This window comes from Manduca sexta, chromosome 6 (genome assembly GCF_014839805.1).
Source record: "Manduca sexta isolate Smith_Timp_Sample1 chromosome 6, JHU_Msex_v1.0, whole genome shotgun sequence".
NCBI classification, from domain to species: domain Eukaryota; kingdom Metazoa; phylum Arthropoda; class Insecta; order Lepidoptera; family Sphingidae; genus Manduca; species Manduca sexta.
Window position 1 is genome coordinate 2785007 of NC_051120.1, and position 24786 is coordinate 2809792.

At 38.3% G+C, this 24786-nt stretch overlaps 2 protein-coding genes and 1 non-coding gene across 3 annotated transcripts in view; 1 reads left to right on the forward strand and 2 right to left on the reverse strand.

Moving 5' to 3' along the window:
- The window catches only part of LOC115453184 (HEAT repeat-containing protein 5B), a 29629-nt gene extending 21830 nt beyond the window's left edge, over nt 1-7799 (forward strand). The window contains exons 32-39 of the mRNA XM_037447510.1: nt 793-916; nt 1374-1525; nt 1792-2082; nt 2417-2626; nt 2898-3037; nt 3237-3444; nt 4143-4288; nt 4516-7799. Of these exons, the coding sequence (XP_037303407.1) occupies nt 793-916; nt 1374-1525; nt 1792-2082; nt 2417-2626; nt 2898-3037; nt 3237-3444; nt 4143-4288; nt 4516-4692 (1448 nt within the window). The 3' untranslated portion in view covers nt 4693-7799. The remainder of the gene's footprint in view (nt 1-792; nt 917-1373; nt 1526-1791; nt 2083-2416; nt 2627-2897; nt 3038-3236; nt 3445-4142; nt 4289-4515) is intronic.
- A 678-nt stretch (nt 7800-8477) lies between these two features.
- Nucleotides 8478-24786, reverse strand: part of LOC119193789 (tRNA (adenine(58)-N(1))-methyltransferase catalytic subunit TRMT61A-like) — a 38280-nt gene continuing 21971 nt past the window's right edge. Inside the window, exons 3-4 of the mRNA XM_037447511.1 lie at nt 9164-9293; nt 8478-8644 (exon numbers count right to left, since the gene is read on the reverse strand). Of these exons, the coding sequence (XP_037303408.1) occupies nt 8547-8644; nt 9164-9293 (228 nt within the window). The 3' untranslated portion in view covers nt 8478-8546. The remainder of the gene's footprint in view (nt 8645-9163; nt 9294-24786) is intronic.
- Nucleotides 23541-23679, reverse strand: LOC115454020. Its single transcript, XR_003939620.1, has one exon. It is a non-coding gene; the product is annotated as a U4 spliceosomal RNA (small nuclear RNA).

Here is a 24786-nt window from a genome sequence, read left to right on the forward strand (position 1 = left end):
CAAATCCTAAAAATAGTATTTTTTTTTTTTTATAATTTTTACTCATAGTCCTAATTTTTGTATCCGCATTGATCGCGACCACCGTACACAAAGTGAAAAACTCACCATAGTGGCGTCAGTGTGTCACTTTTGGTAACAGCTTGTATATATCCGGTTCCGACCAGGCTGGCATAATTGTGTCGGCTGGCGATGGAGAATCATGGTACGTCAGTCGATTCCATTAGGGCAGAGGAATTGTTCTCAAAATAAAATATCCTACTTAGCAAGGGTTAGATTAGTAAGAATACTTGCAGAAAATCGATTTCCATGAAGATTTTTTACAGTGTAATATTTACGCTGTAAAAAATCTTTCGGCCCCAATATATTTTACTGCCTCGGTGGCGTAGTTGTACTGCATGCGCGGTATGACAGCGCTCTGAGATCTTGGGTCGGACAAAGTGATATTTGGGTTTTTCTGCTCAGTATCAGCCCGGAGTCTGGAATTTGTGCCCGATATGGCGATAGTCTCGCCCCCTATCATATCATGGGACGGAACACACTTGGCGAAAAGTGGGTGCCATGGTTGCGCCTCTGCATACCCCTTCGGGGATAAAATGCGTGATGTTGTGCGTGTGTAATATTTACGAGTCGATTTCAAAAAAATTTGGAGCTCGCGAGCTGTGTGACAACTTGCATGTGTATCGAGAGCTACTGAAATATTACCGCTAGTGTAAACACATCTGAAAGTCCTTGCATAATATATTGCTACGAGATCTTGCTAGTCTAAACTTATGATAAGAAATTTGTGTGCAGGTATCTGCATGGAAGCGCTGTGTGCCCAAAGGGACATGAGTGTGGAGAACACAATATCAGTGTTGCTGTCACTCATTACTTTACTGGACGCGCCCGAAAACAGGGCCCGATTGATGAAGGACAGGTATATAAATACCTACAACAAAAAATAAAATATATTTTTTGTTGTAGTGTGTCATTTGTTTTTTTATACATTATTGCGTATATAACATTATATGCTTACAGCAGGGATGGCGAACGAATGACTCGTGGCAAAATAATTTGGGCACGCGAATAATTTACCAAACAAAAATATGGTTGGCTCATAAAGAGTCGGTAAAAAGTGTCATTCGGCTATTCGAGTTTTTATCTATATAAAACCGGCACTGGATGGCACTTTATATGCCATATATTATTTTCGTTTTTAAATAATGGCACGTTACTTATTAAAGGTACGCCTTCCCTGGCCTAGAGTATATTATGGGCAGTAACAAATTTGTCGCCCAGTTAACGTACCAAAGAAAATATAGTCATCTTGTTTTTGTATAATAGTCGCATTTTTTTAACCGATACTCGCATTAATAAACTTTTTAAACACGCAGGTCATTGGCGATAGAGTTGTGCCAAATCATTCATCGCACTGGACTGACGCACTCGAGCATTGAGGTGTTGTTACTGGCGGCCGATGTGCTGCGATTGGTTATCGAAGGTGCGCGGGAGCAACTGCACGCCGCTATGCAGGCGAAGATCAAAGGTATATTCATTATTATAATGCATAAAATGATATAGGTCGATGTTTTTATTATCTTAGTGTTAGGCAGTAGCGAATAAGCCGAATTAATCTCTAAGTCGTATAGTCTCGAATTATTGCGTTCGTCTCAAAAACTTCTTTTATTTCTTGGAGGGATCTAGATAAATAGTTTTTAGATGTTGGACAGAATTTACTTAATATTTGGTTATATGTTTAATCTTCAGATTAATAATTTGTGTGACAATGCAGTTTAATTATATCCGCCTTAGAATTGGCGCCCGACGAGTCATCAACAGAAAGCGCGCCAGCCGCAGCCATCGCAGCGGTACAGACCCTCGGAGAAGGCGGACCTACGGGGGACCTGCCCCCCGGCAAGTCCGTAGTGTTCGCGTGCCTGGAGGCGTGCGTGTGGCTCGCGGCTCGAAGGACCCCGGCATTAGCGCCCGCGGGAAGAGCCCGACCCGCCGCCCAGCGCAGGGCTACAGGGCCCAAGGGAGATGCGCTGTTGGTCAAGAGTCTGGCTGCGGTGGCGTTGCTGCCGACTCTCACGAGTCCTCATGGTAAGTTTTTGTACTTGTCTTAAGTATTGTTTGAGGATTAATGACACATACGTGTCTAATATATTGGACGAGTACTCTTACAATTGTTTTAAATGAACGATCCTTAGCTTATTCTTTGATCCGATATCGAGAATACACCAATCGAAAAGTCATATGTAAGTATGTCAAAAAGACTGTTGCGATTTATACAATTTTGAGAAGTATCGATAAAAGCAATTGAGATCGTATATTGAAAAGGGCGGTTAGTTTGAACAATTTAATAAAAATACTTTAGTCGATTTTTATTTTGATATCAATGAGGTTTGTTTACATAAACGGAGTATTTTCCCCACAGGCGCCCTCTCGATCCTGCCGACGATCCTGTACCTGGCGACGGAGGTGTTGCGCGAGAGCAAGGAGTCGAGCACGGTGGCGGACGCGGGCATCCTGCTGCTGCAGAGCGGCGCCGAGTGTCGCGCCGTGTCGCTGCACGACCACACGCGCGAACACCACGCGCGACTCTTGCACAGCGCGCTCGCCAAACTCGTCGAGAGGGTCAAGAGCGGTGAGTCCAATATTCAATAGTCCAATTCACTTATTCTAATAAGTCTACGAACCATCTTAGATTATAGTATAGAATGAATATGTGCCAGAAAATCTGAATGGATGGGCCAGATAATTAGTGAACATAATTGTAGTTTCATTTAATTTAATTCAATCATTACTTAGCGTAACGAAAAAGGTAACTTATAGACTTCTAATCATCAATAATAACTATATAATTAATTTTACTTTAATATTAATTTTCTACTAAAATCGCAATACAACATTCGCAGACGATCCAGAGCAACGTATAGATCCGATCACGGGCGCACGCGCGATGGCGGTGTTGCTGAACAACGCCGAGCCCGTAGCGCCGCTACACTATCCCTGCATCAACCACTTCCGGCAGTGCCTCGAGACCAGTGATAATGAGGTGAGATTATTCTTTGTTTTGATGCAAAGTATGTTTTATCAGTGGAGAAGGGTACATACAGTCCAATTTCTCCCCTTTATGTCGAATCTAATTATGATTATTCAATTTTCAGACCACATTACGCATATAAGTAAGTGTTGGGCTCCTTTTTGGAAAATTTCACCATTCGCCGCTGATGTACATACGTTGTTGTGCGTAGGTGTTCGCCCGGTGCTGCGCGGTGCTGCGCGCGGTGTGGTCGGGCGGCGCGGCGGCGCGCGTGTCGTGGTGGGCGCGCGGGCTGGCGGCGCGCGTGGTGGCGCGCGCGGCGGCGGCGCGCCGGCCCGCCGACATGGCGCACACGCGCGCCGCACTGGCGGCGCTCGCCGCGCTCGACGACCTGCTCGACGCCGCGCCGCACTCAGCGCGTGAGTACTCCACATGACCCACACACGTCCCGCACTAGCTGCACTCAACGATATCCCCCGGCCTCCCCTCCTGCTAGGTGATCCTTGTGCGCTCAGTCTCCACACCGAATGCACGCCCATGCACAGGGGGACATTGGCCGCGGCCCTAGGCACACAGTTAAGTGTGGATACCTCATGGTTGTATGTACAAATTATATAATATATTTGCCTTCCCTTTCCCCTCTGCCCATCCTGAGATGGTTCCTAAGTTTTCCCCATGCTTCCTTCCCAACTATCCCTTCCTACTTTCCCCCCATGCCTCTACAGTCGCTAAACTGGGGGAATCTAGTATCCCTTTCGCTGTTTCCCCTAGTGTTGAGTGCAGGGTCTGTACCCAAAAAAAAAATAGAAATGATCCGCACGCATGTGCTAGCCTTTTTACTAATAATCCCACCACCCTGTTACCACTCATTACGACTGTCCAACAGTAAATCTGACAACGACAATGGTGATAAAGAAGTCCCCTACAGGTGTTTTATTAAAAAATATTAAAATAATGAATTATAATTTCATGCTTTCGTATCCTAGAAGACACTACAAAGGGTAAGAAATATCAGTTTTAATTCCCTTTAAATTATCAATATTTTACAAATCGCCTTGATCACATCGTAAATAAAAACCTTAGAAAATAATGGAAATACATGACATTATTCCTCCAGGTATCCAGCTCCTGTGGCTACTAGTGCCGATAGTGATCTCGTACTTACGCGAGAGCAGCGAGTTGTCCCGCGCGCCGGCGCACGTCCGCGCGCTGCACGAGTTCGCGCTGCAGTGGCTCACTAGGGTCGGTCCCAAGTATCCGCAGGTATGTACTTAAAAATGTATAGATACTGAAAGTACCGATCTAACATTTGTCTAATGAATTGATTTTGAAGAAAAATTGTGTAGAAATTGTTAAATCGTGTTTGCAATTTAAAATTATCAATACCTCAAGTATTTAAGTGTAAAATAAAAATAGTGCGCAGACTACCCGTCTTTTAAAAAAATCGATAAAATTTTCGACATGTCTTATGGCCATTATTTTCATTCCAGGAATTCAAAACAATGATGCAGCAGTCCGCCGAGCTGCGCAACAAACTGGAATGCGCTCTAAAGGCGAATCAAGCGAACACGCGCATCAACAAGGCGCAAGCGCAGAGGCCAGTGTTCGACGCCAAACCCGCCAAGCCTACTATTCAACTCAAAACAGATTTCAGCGACTTTAGATAAATATTTATAAACGAAACGTTGATTAAAAGTGGTTACTGACCCGTCGTATTGACGTAATAAACTGACATATACTTCCTTGACATAAATTGTCACTACATAATATTGGAAAGAAACTTGACCAAGCTATAATTATACCGAGACGTTTTTGTGACATTGACATTAAAAGATAATCCGGGGCCTGTTTTAAGAAGCCCAAGAAAGTCTTAGTAAAATATAAGAACTAATTATCTAGCATGTGATTAAATTTAACACCAGCACACATCAAGCACACATCGACATTTGACGCCCGGGATCTGAAGCGTACGATTCCGTCACAAATTATTATGTCGAAGGCCTCCTAGCCTCAGCCTCAACTAAATTACTGTCTCCAAATACGCGGGCGTAATTAAAATACACGCATACGGAAGTTTACGTAAAATGAACTCTGATTCAAAATGTTATTTTTACTTTTAAGAATTATTTTAAAATATATGTCGAGCATAACCGTTATTTTAAAATATTTCTTATAAAATCCAATCCCCACAGAAGTTATTCAAATTTTAATAGTCTTATTTTAACAATTTTAATTCAGACCACGTAAACTATAGCGCCTTAAAACATGTATTAAATTGACGATCTACCCATTTAATATCTTTACTTATTATAAAAAAAAGTTTGAAAGCGATAAAATAAAAAACTACCAAACAGATTTCGATGAAATTTTGTATGTAGATTGAGATCTAAGCAAGGACATATGCGAGTAGATATATAGCGTGACTTCCTTCCGAAAAAGAAAATCGCGGGTGAAGCCGCAGGCGAAAGCTAGTTTATAATAAAATTGCCACAGTCAAATTATAAGAATTCTAAAGTGATACATGACGTGCATAGTGCACTAGCATGCAGTACTGCGTATTTCAAAGTTCTGGATAGCATTGCTATTGTTTTTGAGCAGGCGTGATATTTAACGTCGATTAAGCCAGTACTTGGCATTTACTTTGAAACAAATAATTAAAAATTTAAATAATGTAATTAATATAAATTATAGTAGTATAATATTAAATCCTAACAATATACTATACTAAATATTTAGAATTTAATTAATTGCGTAGACAATACCTTGTATTAAGTAACATCATCTAGAATACTGCACTATTTAAATTACCTATCTCGAATAGTAAGATTCAAATTTTTAATACTCGTAGCAGAACCTAGTCAAAATGTAAAATGTATTGGAATTATATTATTAGGTTCTTAAATATTCTTACCAAAAACCATTAATAAGCGTTATTTCACTAATTGTAATTGTGTCGCATAATTCGGGTCAGATCATAATAGACAAAAGATTATTTAAATGTTTTTCGGCACTACACGGCTAAATGTAATTTCTAAATGCTTAATAAATGAACTATAATGATTTTCTGTTTACGTGAATGTTTGATAGCGAAATAACATATAATAATTTCATTGCTTTCGCGACATCAAAATCGAAACTTGGGCTTTTCGGACGGGTAATACCTCAATCCGTCGCGTCACCAAGAAGCCTATAAAGTCTTCGAAACGTTTAAAAAATTGCGATAAAATACGAAAAATAGTTTCGATTCGATAAATTAATCATTTTTTAAATTGTTAATATTTTTTAACTTAGAACTGATATTGTTTTGAGGTATGCAATTTAGGAATTATTTTATAGACAATGAAAATTGTGTGAAATAAAATTTAATTAACAGTTGTTCACTGCCCAGTTATCAAACCCAGTGTACAATTTGCATGACAATTTTATCTACAATAGAGCATTTTATACTGTTAGACTAATAGACATTTGTCAGAAATTTTGTCAATAGCATATAGTAAGTTTGTTCGAAATAGAAAAGTAACTGAAGTTCCTAATTAATTCTGTCGTTGTGCTTACCAAATATATTTCTCCAGTCTTAGACTGTGTACTAACTAACCAATAATAATTATTAATGTAAAAATTTAAAGGTTTGAGATGTTTGAGTGTTTGTAACAAGTAACACCTGAATGGATTTTTATAAAATCAGGCTGGCTAAAGTTAGCTTTATCATCGTAGGGTATAATATACTTTTGGCACTCATTTAAATTTTACAAAGATTTATAATACTTTGAATTGCGGTTGTAGAAAATTTACGGCTTATATAAATAAGATGTAAAATTATAATAGTGACAAAAGGCTAATTAAAACGTGTTACTGACGGTAGACACACTCTAGAATTGAAATATTTAGATTTTGTTACATGTATAAAAATAATACATTATTTTTTTTAAATAATTTGAGTCGAAGACAAAACAGAACCGAACTCAGAGGAAGAATACATCGCTTACAATCAGAGGCTTGAATATACTTGTGCAAAAATCTAAATCGATAATATCTTTATTGTTAAGACAAATTCTCTTAAACGTTGATGTCTTATCCCAGTGTCCAAAGCCGAGGTTCGTAGCTTGTTAATGCTTTGCCCTTAGGTCGTTTAACTTTCAAGGGTTGCAAGCGTCTAAAGCGCTCACCTAAAAGCCCGGTATCTTTGTATAAGCCGGCTCTTGCCAGGCTTGCCAGTCGTGGATAAAAAATGGGCAAATTATTTCACAAATGGAATTGATGTACAAATTCAACGTCATTCCATCAGAGTATTCCGCTTTCAATTTCATTCTTATTTAGAATAGTTATAGAATAATGTAAGGGATGTCTGCGAACGATACGATTAAATGTAAAAGATGTAATCAGAGTAAGATAAAATATCTGTAGCCACAGGCGTATTTATAATTACTGTGATAGGTTTTAAAGTTGTCTGGATTTTATTGCCAAATTATACACTGCCTCACACTTCCAATATGAAGGGGCGATAATAGAATTATTTATTTTGGTTTGCAATCGACCGAATTTAGAATTATAATTAGATCTAGAATTCCGTATTCTAAATATAGACTGATTTTTATTTATCAGCTTATTTTGATAGTTATTCGTTCAAAAATGTCTTTAGATATTGTATTTTGGTAATAGTCGGTCGCTTGCGATAAACATTACAAGGAACGAAAATGCATATTTCACAATGTATTTGTAGTTTAATATTATTATATTAGATTATCTATACGTAATAAAATATTAATATACATTATACTATTGTTTTATTTTCTAAAACCTCTTTTTCACATTTTTAAGACGAGACGAGATAGCTTTATGGTTGTATGATTGTACATCTACATGGAGAATACCTTACGGTGGTAGTGTTGTTTTCATTAAGACAAATACTTATATGGTTTCATTTAGAAACGTAATGAAAAATCCCTATATCAGCCACAATAATCTTATAATATGGTTCGTGTACAACTATAAAGCCGATCGATGCCAATTAAACTAAGTTAGCTATCTGAGCTTTATGTATAAGTATATGCTGGTGTACCTTTTTTAAATAAACTAAAAATGCTTTCCAATTACAATACTTTTTACATGATTAAATAATAAATTAAATACTTTTTACATACGTTAAACTAGAACACACCGATGAAGAATGCTGCTTGGCGGCACAAATAGACATTGCAGCGATACTAATTTAATCGGACTATACACATAGGGCATGAGAAACCTACCACCTCTTGAAGTGTCATACTAACACATTTTTAAAATTTGTTTCACACCTTTACGCTTCTGAACTACGTGTGTACCTGACCAATCATATATTTTTAGATATTCGACGGTTGGTTGTACCGAATCGGTAAGTATATCAAGGGCTTAAGAACTAAAAAGGGTGGATAGGCCATGCTCTTTAAAAAGCATGAAAGGGATAAATAGAAAATGAAAATAAAAGTAAATTTCTATTGAAATTGTTTCATGTCAATACAATTTTTTTTTTAAATAATAATACTTATGATGTAGAATTGTCAATATTTTCACTTGCGGTTCCAGCATTCGTTTCTGCAGCTTTATCTTCGCTTGTTTCTAATTTAGCTCTCTTTGAATTACCTGAAATTGATTAAATTATCTTAAAATTAATGTCATAAAAAAAAAATTGTTTTATATTTTTTACATGTAAGCTATGGTTACTTACATGAAGAGTACACACACACACTCACACTCACACTCACACGCACACGCACACGCACACACACGCGCACACACACACACACACACACACACACATACACAACATCACGCATTTATCCCCGAAGGGGTATGCAGAGGCGCAACCATGGCACCCACTTTTCGCCAAGTGTGTTCTGTCCCATTATGTGATAGGGGGCGAGCCTATCGCCATATCGGGTACAAATTCCAGACTCCGGGCTGATACTGAGCAGAAAAACCCAAATATCACTTTGTCCGACCCAAGATCTCAGAGCGCTGTCATACCGCGCATGCAGTAGAACTACGCCACCGAGGCAGTCATAATGCTCGATGTCATAATGCGTGCTACTATTGATCCTGACTTACGGGGGTTGTAGTGGCTGTGAGGGCGGGAGTTTCTTATAAAGATGAGATACATACTTCTTACAAAGCTGGGCGGTAACGTAGCGACTGTCAAGTACCCCGTGTGACCTGGGTTGGCTTGCGGCCACGCTCCCACTACGTAGCTCGTTTCGCTGCTTGGCTTCTCCTCGACTGGACGCTCGGAGCTCTGCGACAATTAACGTAAAATTGGTGACTGTAGAATATATTTTATTCTGGCAACATTACTGATAACAAAAGGTGAAACGGATTGCTCGAACAAAGGAGTTGGGTTAAGACAAGTTTCAAAAACTAAACCTCGAAGTAACTGTTGTAACAATTGTTAAAATTGCAACATTTAACATGGTTGCATCTCTGTCTACCTCTTCGGTTCTTCGAAGATACAGATGTAAATTCTATTCAAATAAAATCTACAAAGACGATTACAAACTCTCAAAATTTAAACCAAACTTTAATAAACAGAATTAACGCTCAATTTGTGCAGTTTAACGCGTGTTAACTAGGTTATTACCGAAATGATTCATTAGTGCGTGCTCCGCGCTAAATGGTATGACGTCACGCGTCATCGCAGCCAGCGCGAGATGTGCAGACGTGAACGACGCCATTACGCACCTGCCGGCCCGATACGTGTCTGATGGGCAGTACAGTCGGAGTCGGAGTACAGTCGGGCATGATTTAGTACATTATTTTATTAATAGTCGTAGATTTACATATTTGAAATACTCTTTTCTCTTGCCTAACTATGTATTCCTTTCGTTTAAGGTCGACAATGTGTCCTGGATGTTACTAGTATTGTGGGTATTTATAGGCCGGAGACATCATTTAGTATCCGCTGAACTATAAGCTTGTTTGCGGGACAATGCTATGAAGATTGATAACAAGCAGTCTAGGTAAGTTGAGATCTATAATCAAGAAGGGATTGAAGCGTTTAAATTTGCTTTGAACCAAAGTTACCTAAATTTACGAGAGTTGTCTGTATCTAGCAACTCTTTTCCGCCTAGGCATAAAATCTTCACAAATTTTGAAATGAAACGAAACTGTTTTAAATTCTCGTTTCAGCACTTATTTGTCTAACCGGAGTTTTGAAACAACCCATTTTCGGAAACATTGGCCAGTTTGGAAACACAAATAGTTTAGCTTTGGTGAGACCACAAACTACCATAGCTTGCCGATACTACCCAGCTAAACTACACGAAACACAATAAACAAAATATATTAGAAACACAATCTAACATTTACGTTCGCGATACTCCGCGAAGCGGGTCAGGGCGCGGAGCATAATTACAGATGTCACGGCTAGGATCCGTCTGTCGTCCTTCAGCGTTTCAACCGCATTACACAGTCTGTGGGAATGAGCTTCTCAACGCGGGCAGGTGGGCAGGTAATTAAATGTAATTCCACTTTGCCCTTACCAATGTTAGATGCGTGCTCATTGTGATTCATTGAGTAAATCATGGTTTGATATTAAATCTCCCTTTTGTATATACGCTGGCTATTTTTCAACGTGACCGTTGGAAATTAGGTGATCATGAGGAAACTGGCTAAAGGGTTATGAATCTCGGCTCAGGTCGACCACTGGGGAAGGATGGAGATCATCGACGATTATGGGATCTCTTACTGTAATTCGTCGGCACGTGCGCCGGAATTATTAGAAGGTAGGACGGGGAATGTAGCGAGAATGGAAGTGCAGTAGTATAATGTAAATCGAGCTAGTGTTCTTCAAACACATGCACTGTTGACTCGTGGAAGATTTACAAAAAATGATGGAACCTAGGCACTGAGATAAAAGAGACCTATCTAGTGAATTCTACGTTGTTCGAAACCTATCCGCACCTTTCAGAGCAAGCAAGGTTGTGACGCAATAAATGCTCATAGAGCGTCTGATGACAAGGCAGGCGCGGTGCGGTGGCGCCGGTTGGCTGTGATGACAGGCCGCTGCTGGCGACAGTGTGCTCTCTAATTAGAGGCATTACTGAATGTTAGGGGGCTATTGGTGGTGCTTTCGAAAATGGAGTATAATTTTATTTTATGTTCAGATTAAATTGTTTGACTGCCCCGTGGCGTAGTTGTAATGCGTATACGGTACAAAGATTGGTGGCCCTGGGTTCGAATCCTGGGTCGGCTCAAAAAAATTGTTGACTGGGTTTTTTTACCTGATGAAATATTATACATATGAGTATTTCTCATAATTAATGTACGTAACGAAAATGTTTTTTTCCGAAATATTCTCATCTGTTTTTTTTTTATTTGTCTTGAGTCATTTATAATACATATTATGTGCGATAACAAATGTACATATTAAGACAAAAAAAAGTAAAATCTTTTTCGTTACGTACATTTATTTTGTGATATACTCATATGCAGAGTTAATACATTTTCATTGTGTACATTTATTTCGAGAAATACTCATATGCATAATCTATACTTCTATACTATTATATAAAGCTGAAGAGTTTGTTTGTTTGTTTGTTTGTTTGTTTGTTTGTTTGAACGCGCTAATCTCAGGAACTACCGGTCCAAACTGAAAAATTCTTTTTGCGTTGGATAGCCCTTTGTTCGTGGAGTGCTATAGGCTATATATCATCACGCTATACCCAATAGGAGCGGAGCAGTAATGTCTAATCTCAGCAACTACTGGTCCGAACTGAAAAAATCTTTTTGCGTTGGATAGCCCTTTGTTCGTGGAGTGCTATAGGCTATATATCATCACGCTATACCCATTAGGAGCGGAGCAGTAATGGCTAATCTCAGGAACTACCGGTCCAAACTGAAAAATTCTTTTTGCGTTGGATAGCCCTTTGTTCGTGGAGTGCTATAGGCTATATATCATCACGCTATGCCCAATAGGAGCGGAGCAGTAATCGCTAATCTCAGGAACTACCGGTTCGAACTGAAAAATATTTTTGTGTTGGATAGCCCTTTGTTCCTGGAGTGCTATAGGTTATATATCGTCACGCTATGACCAATCGGAGCGGAGCAGTAATGAAACATGTTGCAAAAACGGGGAAAAATTATTAGTTTTGAGAGCTTCCGTTGCGTGCGCTGCGTAAACGGTTAAAGTTATGCAACAATGATGTATGACGGGATTAATCCTCTTAAAAAGTTCTAAAAAATATATTATATAACAAACGTCCCCCGCTGCATCTGTCTGCCTGAACGTGTTAAACTCAAAAACTACCTAACGTATTAAGATGAAATTTGGTATGGAGACAGTTTGAGACCCTGGGAAGAACATGGGCTCCCGGGAAACTACTACTTTTATAACGGAAAACTTTAGCCTGAAAAACTTTATAACGCGGGCGGAGCCGCGGGCAAAAGCTAGTATATCATACGAACCGATCGTTCACCGCGCCATCATAAATTTCACAATAAAAATGTAATCTAGCTGAAATCGGATCGCGTTCGAAAGCCACCCATGCACAAATCATTTGATTAAGTCGGCCCGTGGGTGTAACAAGAGTGTAACACACTTTGATTTCATAACTCGATGTTATAAACTAACCTAACTAGACTGAATATAATCCTTTCGATAGCAATTTTGTACTGATTTACAGTGGATTGCGTTTGAGTTGTACTTTTACCTTATAGCAGCGGTCGGCAACCTTTTGGTAGGCAAGGGCTACAAGGTGGCAAAATTAATCTTAAAGCGGGCCATACGTATAACATAAACCTAGAAACCCTGCTTTAGATGCGCTTACTCTTAATTTAATACATTTATTTTGATATTTTAGCCTTATTACAAAACGGGCCACAAATGCCTTATGTAATGGTGGTTATGTGAATAACGCTCCTCATGGCATATCTTAAAGTATAGTGTTATATCAAATACGTCAAATCAACACACACGCATTTTATCCCCGAAGAGGTATGGAGACGTGCAACAGGTGCACCCACTTTTCGCCGTGTGTATTCCATCCTATATTTGATAGGGATGAGTAGAAAAACCCAATATCTCTTTGCCCGATTCATATCATAATGCAGTGATGAAAATTATCATATTTAAAGCGTCTACGCTTCGTCTCGATTGCTACAAATTAATAACATTGGACGGGCCGATTCCTAGTTGGTCATCACTTATAGACACACACTACTCCTGCCCAGTGACTTATCCCCCACATGATAGCGAAACACGGGAAAAAAATATCATTGGACGGGTCTTCAAAATGGAAAATTTCGAACTAAGACCTTTGTTAAAAATCAGTGCAATTAATTGGCTTGAATAAATAGACAATAAGGGTATTCACCTGAAAGTAAGGCAAGTAAATAAATCCTGTGTGATGTCGAACGCTTGGGAATAAGCGCCTCATCAATGCAAGTGAGACGTAGTTTAACAGTTAGCCTTTTGTTCAACACGCCGACCGGCGCATGCCTTGTAATATAAACTCTAGATTCAAATTCATCGTACAATGTTATTAGACACAGGTATAGTCAGATACAGAAGTAGCTCAACAAATTCAATACTTCAAAGCGCTTCTACACTTGACTTCAATCGAAAAATTATTTTTTCTGTGTCTAAAATAAAGATACAGAAAAAATAATATTTCGATTGTAGTCGAAACTAAAAAGGTTAACTAAAATAAAGTTAACCATTTAAAGTTTACATTAGCGATCGAAAAACGACTGTTGATAGGGATACCAAAGATTAGTTTCAGCTATTTCTGTGGCTGACTGTAGGTAGATATTTGGTATTATAAAAATAATTAAAAATAATCATATTAACCAAATCCTGGTTAGTAGTTGGAAGAATAGACTTTTCTATATAGTATTTTCAAAAGAGCAAAAATTAATAACACTAAGGAAAAGGGCACTCTTGAGATTTCAGACAAATCTTCTTAATGACGTCATAAAACAGGATGGAAGATTTCATATTTGAAATATGAGAGTCATTAGAGTTCGCTGAGTCTATACAAACTGAATGGCTGGTTCCACAGCTATTGGGCAGCAAGGCTTCGCAAGCTATTGGTATATTCTATTTTAAAAATCACTTAAAATCGGGAGAGCGACATACTCGTTTGTTACTTTACGCTATAAAAATATACTATCTAAATAGAAGAAGGCATAAGGCGGACCGCGACCAATGTACACAAGGTGTTAAAACCCGCCATAGTGTCCCACGTAAGAGTGTCGCGTTCCGAGATCAGCCTGTGTATCCAGTTCCAACAGGCCGGCATAATCGTATCGACTGTCGAGGAGTAATCTCAGTCGACATTCTATTGGACCCCACTCCATTTACCATCAGACGTAAGGGTCACTTAACAGTGGCCGTTAAAAAAATAATTGCGAGCAACCAAAAAAGTCAATTTTCGAGCAACCATCACGTCGTTTAAGTTTATTCATCGAACAACGTGTACCACGGTGATCACGCCCTATACGTTATACGTCGCCTTGACAGCGTTGTAAGATTACACTAATTTAACCCACCGCCGAGATGTTTTGCTAACTTAACCGCAACGTGAACTTCGATTAACCTTGGCGTGGCACGTTAAAATTCTCTTAAGCTTGAGTTAACAACGTATTGCATTTAGGAATTTACGTTATGTTTGTTGAGGTTTCTTTTAATGTTTTTTTCGGCAAGTTGATGATTGAACATTACTTAATAATAAACAAAGTAGAACATTACTCAATATGATATTTAAAATATGAACAACAATAACAACTTACAATTTAGTAATGAAATACACAAAATGCTGGTGACTATCCATATAGGTGTACTTTAAAATACCAACTTGAAGATATGAATTAAAAAAATAAGACTACTGCTATACGCAGTCAAAGAATCGTCTAGTTTTGCGTATAAACATTCATGGAATAATCTATTAGTGTAAAGGAAAATTTTATTACAATCTAGTTATTCGTGTTTATAAAAGATCTAAATATCTTTCGTATTTGCAAAGTAGAATATAATCTAAGAGACTTTAGCTAACAGCATAAATGAGGTCCGATCAAAACGCTTACAAAAAGTCCACGACAGAAAAATATTCCCACAATTTTGCAAAAATAAATTTCCCGGCCGGCGTTTTGTGAGCAAATAACAAACATGCATTTTGCGCTGCATTAACAGAGATATCAAGGCATTAATCGTTCAAAAACAACGCAACGTTCAAGGCATCGGTCGGCAATGTGCGCAAGCGCAGCGCACGCCGCACGCACCGCAATTACGTAACATAAATTCAAAGTTGGAACGTGCCGTGATCGATGGACCACTGCGTTCGGATACACAACAAAACCATGTCCACTTGTTACACTTATGATTTATTACCTAACGTACCATTATTTAGATTGCTTTGTCAATTTCAGAAGCGTATCTCGCATTTTATTACCCACTGAAATATTTTAGATTGAATATATTAAAAGGTATAACACAGAAACCGTTTTACCCACCCGGTAGAACATAAAATAGATAAGGTTTTATAACAATAAAAAGAAATAAACGCGCCGAGAACTCTAATACATCCGATTAAACGACCATAAAGCCCAGATTAAAACATAAAACCTTCATGCTGTCAACACAGAATTTAACCTTTCACTGGATGACATAAACATAAAAGGAAATAAAATTTGAGAAAAAAAGAACAACACCAAAGAGGCGCATTAAGAATTGAGATAAGAGAGATGGACGAGCACTCAACGGCGCGCGGCCAACTTTATTATTTATTGACACTTAAAATAATTACCTGCCGGTTGGCCCGTGCCGAATGTGTTCGCTCCGTTTAGAGTGTCGAAGACCCCACCGTATCAATCTCATTGCTTACAGCTCGAACCGCGTCCACTGACAGCTCGGACCTCGACACTTACGAAATGCTAGACATTAGCAAACTCCAAACAACTTTATCAAATAGCATAGACAATATATTGTTATTTTTATTAGCATCGTTAAAACGCGAGATTTATTGAGTGTTAATGTTGAATTTTTCCTTCTAAACCGATTATCAATTCTCGGAAGCGAGACATCGTATGCAAATGACATCGGCGAATCGATAAATCGTCACAAGTGCCAAATTGTTTCCATTTGATGCGCGTTTATCAGCGAGGCATGTACGCTGTCGCCACGGCTGTCGTCTGGTGATACAGCGAGATTTAGACATTCATCCCAAACTGGTATAAACGAGAAATAAAAGGGATGAGATAATCGTAAAACGCGTCGCGGGTTGTCGGTAGCCGAACGAATGTGCCTGATATGCGTAGGTATGCGGGTGTTTCAACCGTCGAGATGGTTTGATATGAAAATGTACGTCTCAAATCAGCTTTGAAGATTGCGTACAATTTGAATTGTCGAGTATTATAAGTGGCGTTGGCAAGCTCTAGTTGTCGAGGATTACCTAAACGATTTAAACGGCATTCTCAGAAGTTTGAATTTAGAATTCTAGCAGCTTTGTTGATATTTTGAATATCTGTAGTACCTACTATTTTTCTATTTGTTTTATTTTAAAATACAGATGATGTTGCTGCTTTCAAGGGAATTGATAGAGAATTACAGATATTTGAGGTATCTGCAACATACCTGCGCATCAAATCAGGAAAGATGATTTCACATGGTTATAACAGCGGTATGGTACTACATAGCCGAGCCAATCTAATTGCGCTGTTTCCAATATTGGAGATGACGAAGCTCTTTCAACACAGTAACATCCTCACGAAATATGAAAGATAGCAACAGGCAAAGCTTTCCTTAGCTTTAATGTTTACACATTTTGTTCATCGAATCGCCAGTTGATCAGTTAATATTTACCACAAACTATTTCAACACCCACTCAAAGCTTTAAAATATTACCTACAAACTACAATTAAAATACTAATGTACTTAGGTGAACTATTGATCACTCAAAATCCTGCTAAACGACCATTTAGCATGTTATTAGGGACAAAACGACCGGATTAGACGCCGCCGCGGGGCACAGGACCATCGATCTGGCAACGAATCGATTAAAATCGATTTAATCGTTGCGTAATCGATATGTATCGTAAATCAATCGGTCCATTACGCCGCCATCCGCGTCTGTCAATAACCAGACCGAATGAATCACGCGCCAGCTTCGTATTGCTTTCCTTCTGTGTTTGCTGACGACGTCCAGGGTATGTTGACGTAATGCGATTTTTTTTAAATAATCTGTTAGGTATACTGGAGTGTTGCACTTAGCGCTAACAATATCCTAGAGTTTACTTTACTGTTACATTTATACTATAGGTAAGGTGGATTTTTTGTTGGTTTCTCTTTTCAGCTGCTCCTGGAGCTTAGAATTTGTGACAGATGTGGCGATACGCTCGCTCCCTAATCTCTATCACAACATGGGTCGGAATACACACGGCGGAAAGTGAGTGCAACAGTTGCGCTTCTGCCTACCCAATCAGTGATAAAAGGCACCCGTGTATGTGTGGTGAAAAAGAAAACCTGTGAGCCCTAGTAAATGCCGTTCAAAATAAGCATACAATATCATAAGCATTATCAACGCTTTGATTTTAATAATGTATCAGGCTTATTTCTTGATGGTCCAAGTCGTATTGAACTGTTAATGTCACAAGAAATAGCTAGATCTACAAAGATGTTAGAGATACAAAATCATTTTAAAATTGTACACTGAGGAACACATTTAGGTAGAAGGGATGAAATCCCATCTTATAGCGTGTTTTGCGATAATGGAGTTTGGCGGCTGCAGTGTCGGTCAGCAGCGGCCGTGGAGCTTTTATAACAGCGTACATAAATTACTCAAACTAGATCATTCCAACGCCCGTCTTAGCAAACGCTGACACCACTCTAATTAAGGAACTGGGGGACTGATATTGGATAATCCCAATTGATTCAATGCCCGCTTCTGATTTTTAATGTTCCCTAGCAGCATCCGCGTAGAGTGGTAAGACCTATGAGCCTTAATTAGCCGTTTTCTGGTACTACAGGAAAGTCTTCCTGATCAGTATCGATACAGCAATATGCTACCTTTATTACATGGTCCGTGATAGCTGGAGATGTGTTACATATCTGCCTACCCCGAGTGTAGCGTGATGCTATGAACGATGTTATTTCACGCGTCCTTTGTACTGATTATCCAGGTGGCTACCGGTTGCATTCCGCGCGCGTCTACGCATCGATCTGACCGTTTTTTGGTTCTTGTCCCTTTATGGTCTGCCCATTCAAGTTTGAAGGGTGCAGTTGTGTTGTGCCATGAATTCTGTGATGGAATTTCACTTAGAACGGCCTTTGTTATTTTTATTGTATTCTCATAATCGTTTTTTTTTAAGTATATACAATTTGCCCATTGAGTTTGTGGCAAGTAACACTGCTGTCGTATCCTTACGTATTGATAATTCAATAAACTCAATAATACCCTGAAATTATGATAAATTATAATTAATAAATTAAGTTTGTTGACTGCCTCGGTGGCGTAGTACTGCATGCGCGGTACGGCAGCGCTCTGAGGTCCTGAGTTTGAATCCTGAGTCGGGCAGGGATATTTGAGTTTTCTGCTCAGTACCAGCCCGGAGTCTGGAATTTGTGCCCAATATGGAGATAGGCTCGCCTCTTATCGCATCATGGGGCGGAATACACTTGGCGAAATGTGGGTGCCCTGGTTGCTCTTGTGCATACCCCTTCGGGGATAAATGCGTGATGAGTGTTTTGAAGTTTGTTGCGTAATACAGGGCATCCCCACCTTCCCACTCGTATTCTATTCTGTGAGATCGAACCAAGATATTTTTAAAAATGTTACAGAAAAATTTTACTTAATTTAATGAACAATGCACTGACACTACCTGCTCCTGATAGTCGTTTTGAAAAAACTTAAGAGTTTTGAGAATCAAACCCACAAACTTTCAGCCGTAGACCAAACTGGCCTAGAAATTGATTTACGTACTAAACTACTAACTAAATATAACATGACCCGGTATTTAATGGCTGTCATTATGATGCCCCAGGCCCGTATCTAGGATATCCAAGGCGAAGTCTACACTGCACACAGAACTTAGTAATGCAACGCCCTATGCGACCGCCGCCGGCGCTACTGACTCAACATTCCAGGCTTGACAGAGCCGCGATTACAGGGTTGTCACGTTTACAGTATTTACAATAATAATTTAAATGAAAAAGACAAAATGTTTAAATATTTAAACTCACACGAGGTTACTGACATGTGGGATGTGGACTCTGCTATTATTGTCCTGATTATCGTTTCTGTCCGGATGCTCTCAATTTGGTGTGTATCAGATCAGATGCAGAAGACAGTATTGCTGAATGTAGTACGCATTGTGAAGAGATTCCTTACTTTGAATCTTTAACTACCAGTGGCTTGGAGCTTGAGCCTTGTCATAAAACACCACAAACATTAGGGTAGGAAAAAGCCACATCTTTAGCAGCTATTTTTAGTCATTTAATTAATTCCAACAAAATCTAGAGAATGTTCGCTATTTACGTAATTTTCAAAATAATTAAAACTATATTATTTTTTTACTACTTTACTTCATAGTATTTGTAATGATAATTTCTAAATTATCTTGTAATTCTGACAACCCTAACAAAAATTTCGTTTTTGACGCTACTTACCGGCCAAATTACAACTTATGATGATTGGACAGTATTAAAATCACCCACTTAACGTATCCTTTGATGTGTATGGCGCTTAAATGTTAACCTTTTTTAAAATCTCATCAACATTTTCAATGTATCCGGCTTTATTGTCGGATGGGGAAGCCGATACTGTAATTAAAACACATTTTGTTACAAATATTAGGGTTACCCATTTTTTTTTTAAATAATATTTATTTGTCCAACCAACAGTTAAAAATAGTCATTTGAATGCCTGTATAAAAACGTTTAAGGTAATTTTATCCTCGATAAATATAAAGCGATAAACATAGACAGTATCTTCTTCATAAAGATCGGTATTGAATCAAAAATTGTATTAGACTTGGTCAAATTCAAATAAAAAAAAAGAAAAAGGTATTTAATACATTGAAAGAAAATGATTATTATAACGCATTAATTAGTTAAATAATTTTTATTTAAATATCATAAATTAATTAAATTTTTCCGGACTTTAATAATTAGTATTCGTATATGTTATTAATTTATTTGTACACTTATTACATATATAATAATGTAATAATTAACTAATGACTAGCTAATTTTATAGTATCGATTTTTCGTGACGGTGTGCGCGCGCATCGTGAAAATTAATTCTCATAATTTTTCCCTAACGCGCCAAAACTTCAAAAAGATTAGTAGATTTTTAACTTACAATTAATAGCTTTTCAATTACTTAAATAATTTTTGAGTCCATTAATCTAACTCAAGCTATTACAATATTTGCCGGTCAAATTGACGTTCGCAAATAAATCAAACAGCTATGGATATTAGGTATTATGACCTATTCTAGGTTACCTATATTCCGAGGACCATGCAATACGTAATTGCATAAATTGTGATCACAATGCACAGTTCACAACAACGTGAAATTGTATTCAAATGTTAAAAGTACATTTCGACTAATGGGGGTCGGGGTGGTATGCAATTCGATTTCATATATAGAAACAGGTTTTTTATCGCAAGGGTTATGGCAGATGTCAATGACGTATTTGTTATTGTAAATTTATAAGATGTAGGGTGAAACGCGAAATATAGATTGGACTGTTTTCTGAAATATGGCGGTAGTGTTACAACTGTGAATTGAAAACGAATAAAAAATGCAAATTATAGATTACTAGCGACCCGCCCCGGCTTCGCACGGGTGCAATGCTGATACTAAATACACTACAGAAAAACTGTGAACCTTATATAAAAACATAGCGGCCCGCTCTGGCTTCGCACGGGTATAACATAACAAAATAACAGTATTTCTCCACTATTTAATGGATATTATTATACATATAAACCTTCGTCTTGAATCACTTTATCTATTAAAAATAACCGCATCAAAATCCGTTGCGTAGTTTTAAAGATTTAAGCATACAAAGGGATATAGCGACAGAGAAAGCGACTTTGTTTTATACTATGTAGAGATTAACACCAGTGGCGAAAGGTGAAATTTTTTCTAAAGGGAACTCGACACAACATATGAGTAATAATAGGCATAAATAGGGTCTCAAAATCGTTCTAATGATAATTAGATTCTACAAAAAGGGAAGCCGTCAGGAATTGGGTATTATGGACCCTGCACCACTAGACACAGGAAAATGGACCAATAATCATTTTCCTTAAGCATACCAGAAACCACAAATTAAACTAAATTCGGCAAATATTAATTTGAAACATCGAGAGAACCATCTCGAATTTCAGTCGTGGTTGAAACGTCCTTACGCTTCGATAAGCAAGGGTTTGATTGATTTTAACGTTTTATAATTCATGTTTTTTGTACAGCAATTAGCCAATGTTTTGTACAAACAAATCAGCTGTCATTTGTTTTATTACCATTTCAATCCGCTAAGACAACTAATTACTGTAATAATGCATTCCGAAATCTCATAGCCTTGATCTGCGTTTTGTTTGATAAGCGATCTATTAGGGCACGTTCATACCTATTAAAGTATATTCTATTAAACGTTTTGTTCCTTATGACGGTAAAAAGTAGCGCGAGACGCGGACATCGGCCTTATAAAAAAAAACATTTTAAAATAAAAAGCCACAATCCACTAATAAAAATGTTATTCATTGTTACTGAGTCTATTACTCGGCACGTGTAAGTATTTTTTTATCGAGTGTTTTTTCTATTAGAATCGTTTATGCGTAAACAGGAATGACTGGCGACTTCACATCTTTTATCTACTTTGTTAACATGTGGCCGCTGCTTAACAAAAAATAATTTAAGCCACACTTAACACTAACACTAATCGAAAACTCATTCAATTGGCACGCGTGTGCGGACCCCCCGTGAATCGATAATACGATTATGCGTACCGTACAATCGTTTATTTATCGATTACCGAATCGATTTTAATAAACCCCTCACTTTCACTCGAGTGTGAATGTCGTACCTGGGTGACATTATTAAATCTGTCTCAAAACGTAATCCCCGTCTGAGTATCGATTTTTAATCCTCTTCGATACGGTCATTTATTTTGAGTGCTTTGTATCGATTACTGGTCGTAAACATAATGTATTTAAATATTTTTTTTTAGAATATTACATATAGGTACTGCATAATTATTGAAGATGTGATAATATAAAATATTTGTTGAAAATTTGCTTCATATTAGGTTGACTATCTAATCTAAAATGTATTGGTATACATTTAGCATTACGATAAGTAAGTAAACAAAAGTATTAAGGATAATTTTTTAATGTCAAACTATTATTGACATTGTCTTCACATATTTCTTCTTCGTCTTCAAATTGTTTATGAAATAATATTCAAAATTAATTAACACAATGTAATGAAATGTGTAATGTTAATAGAGTTTGAATATTATTTCATTGAAGACAATGTCGAAAATAGTTTGACAATAAAAAAATTTCTTCGCTGCGCTTCGATATATTTGCGCCAGTCCTTATATGTATTATTATAGTACGCACAAAACCATAAACTTTGGAATATCTTCTTAGTCCAGTAGTAAATTATAGTCAAATCGACGAATTAAAATTGAGTAGGCAGATTGTAGACACAAGACGGAACGTTAGTGTGTGATGACAACCGCCCTGTGGAATGGGGGCGTTTGGAGAATTCCACCACGGTATCCCCTGCCTGTCGTAAGAGGCGACTAATAGGGGCCACGAAGGGGGTCGTCGGCGGGCAGCAGGGGGCTGTTCGCCCTAGTGCATGTTTGTGCATTTTTTGCACATCTTTCGGTTGACCCCCGGGATGGACGGCAGTGTGCTGTTGGCCTTACATTGCCGTAGACGCCGAGGGCGTCCTTCGGTGCGCGGGGGCTTCTGAGCCCCCCCCCCCATAGGAGACGGGCCGCAAGGCGGCACCGCGCAGGGGCGGCTGCGGTCGCAGACTAGACACTTCAACGTCAGAGGAAGCCCGCAGCCGTCCCTAATGCGCCGAAGAGGGCCACCGCGGAGTTTTAGCTGGTAGGCCGTGCATAGGTTAAGTTGTATATAGGGTTAGGGACTCGGCCCGGCGGTCGCCCGAAGGTCACCATCAAATCCGGGCGGCTCAACGCCGGGCCGTAAGGCACGGTTACCCCAGCATAACCGCTCAGTCGCCCCCCACGAAGGCTGAGCGGTAGTAATAAGGACTTTCTCCGCGAAACTAAAAAGTGTGATGACAAAAGCTCTACAGCTTCTAATTTTCTAAACTAGAGTGTAAGTTTAGCGTAGAATCGGCTAAATGACGATAGAGGGCGTTAACAAGCTTCAGAGTTTCTGTGAGCGCCCTAATCCCATTATCTCGTTTCTTTATAATAAATTTACTAAACTTCAGTGAGAAGTCTTTTAATAGCATACTTCGAATAGAACATTGACTATTAGAATATTTTCTGGTGTTACGAGGCCATTACAGCCTTCCAAAAATTGCCATAGCGGACGGTATTTCACGTCCACACGGCGGGGTATTGGTAAAGTTTTCAACTAGCAATAATCGCACCTCGGATAAACCTCATTGGTTACGATATTGCCTCTGCGCAAAGTTAACATTTCGATGGCGACCGAAACTACTAGTACTTTTGCCGTGCAGTAAACCATAGCGCGATGTAATTCTACTGTGGCGCCATCTATTGGTGAAGAAAAACACTAAAAAATGTAAAAAATATTTTTCTTTGTAATACTGAATTGTTATTCACGTTTATAATTTTTTTGAATGCAATAAAAGTGAAGCGATATTTATGTTTAAATTTAACCCTAATTTGGTATTCATCTAGCATTAGTATAGACTTTTCATATCTGGGTTCAAGTATTCTAATTTTATTTTATGGAGACTCTAAAAAATAGAGTTCCTCTAATATAGCATTTAAACAATTTTTAACGCGTGAATATACAAGCATTTTTATGGAAAAAAATATGATTATTCTATAAAAACATATACAGCGCCCCTAGCGGACTTTCGGAGTACTATTTTTCATTAACCTTATCTTCTTATCTAAAGCCGAGTTACATCATGCGTTCCATTACATTACAGCTATTACATTAATCGTTTAGATAAACTAGACATAGAAAGGCCTTATGTACAAAGAGTAAAACAAATAACCACTGAAGCCCATTCTTTTTATAAATTTGAAACGTCATCTGGGGTTTTTTTTTTAATTTAAAAAAAAAGCCCCACAGATGACGTTTCAAATTTATAAAAAGAATGTTTTCCCACAATACTGAACTTCGACCGTCCGAGCGCGAAATGACACGCACAATTCCCAGATGAATGGGGTGTTTCTGGATCACGAGCTCATTGTGAGGGTTTTTGTGAGGTCGTGACGCCTTCCGTGTCGGAGGTCGGATGATCCATCCAGTGTCCATTATATCACGACTTTATATCGTTCAGTATACCACGACATTACAGCGTTCAGTATATCACATTATAGTGTTCAGTATACCACAACATTATAGTGTTCAGTATACCACAACATTACAGTGTTCAATATACCACGACATTATAGTGTTCAGTATACTACGCCAATATAGTGTTTAGTACACCACATTATAGTGTTCAGTATACGACGACATTATAGTGTTTAGTATACGACGACATTACAGTGCTCAGTATACCACGTGTGTTCAGTATAAACAATGATCATAATTTTTTTAT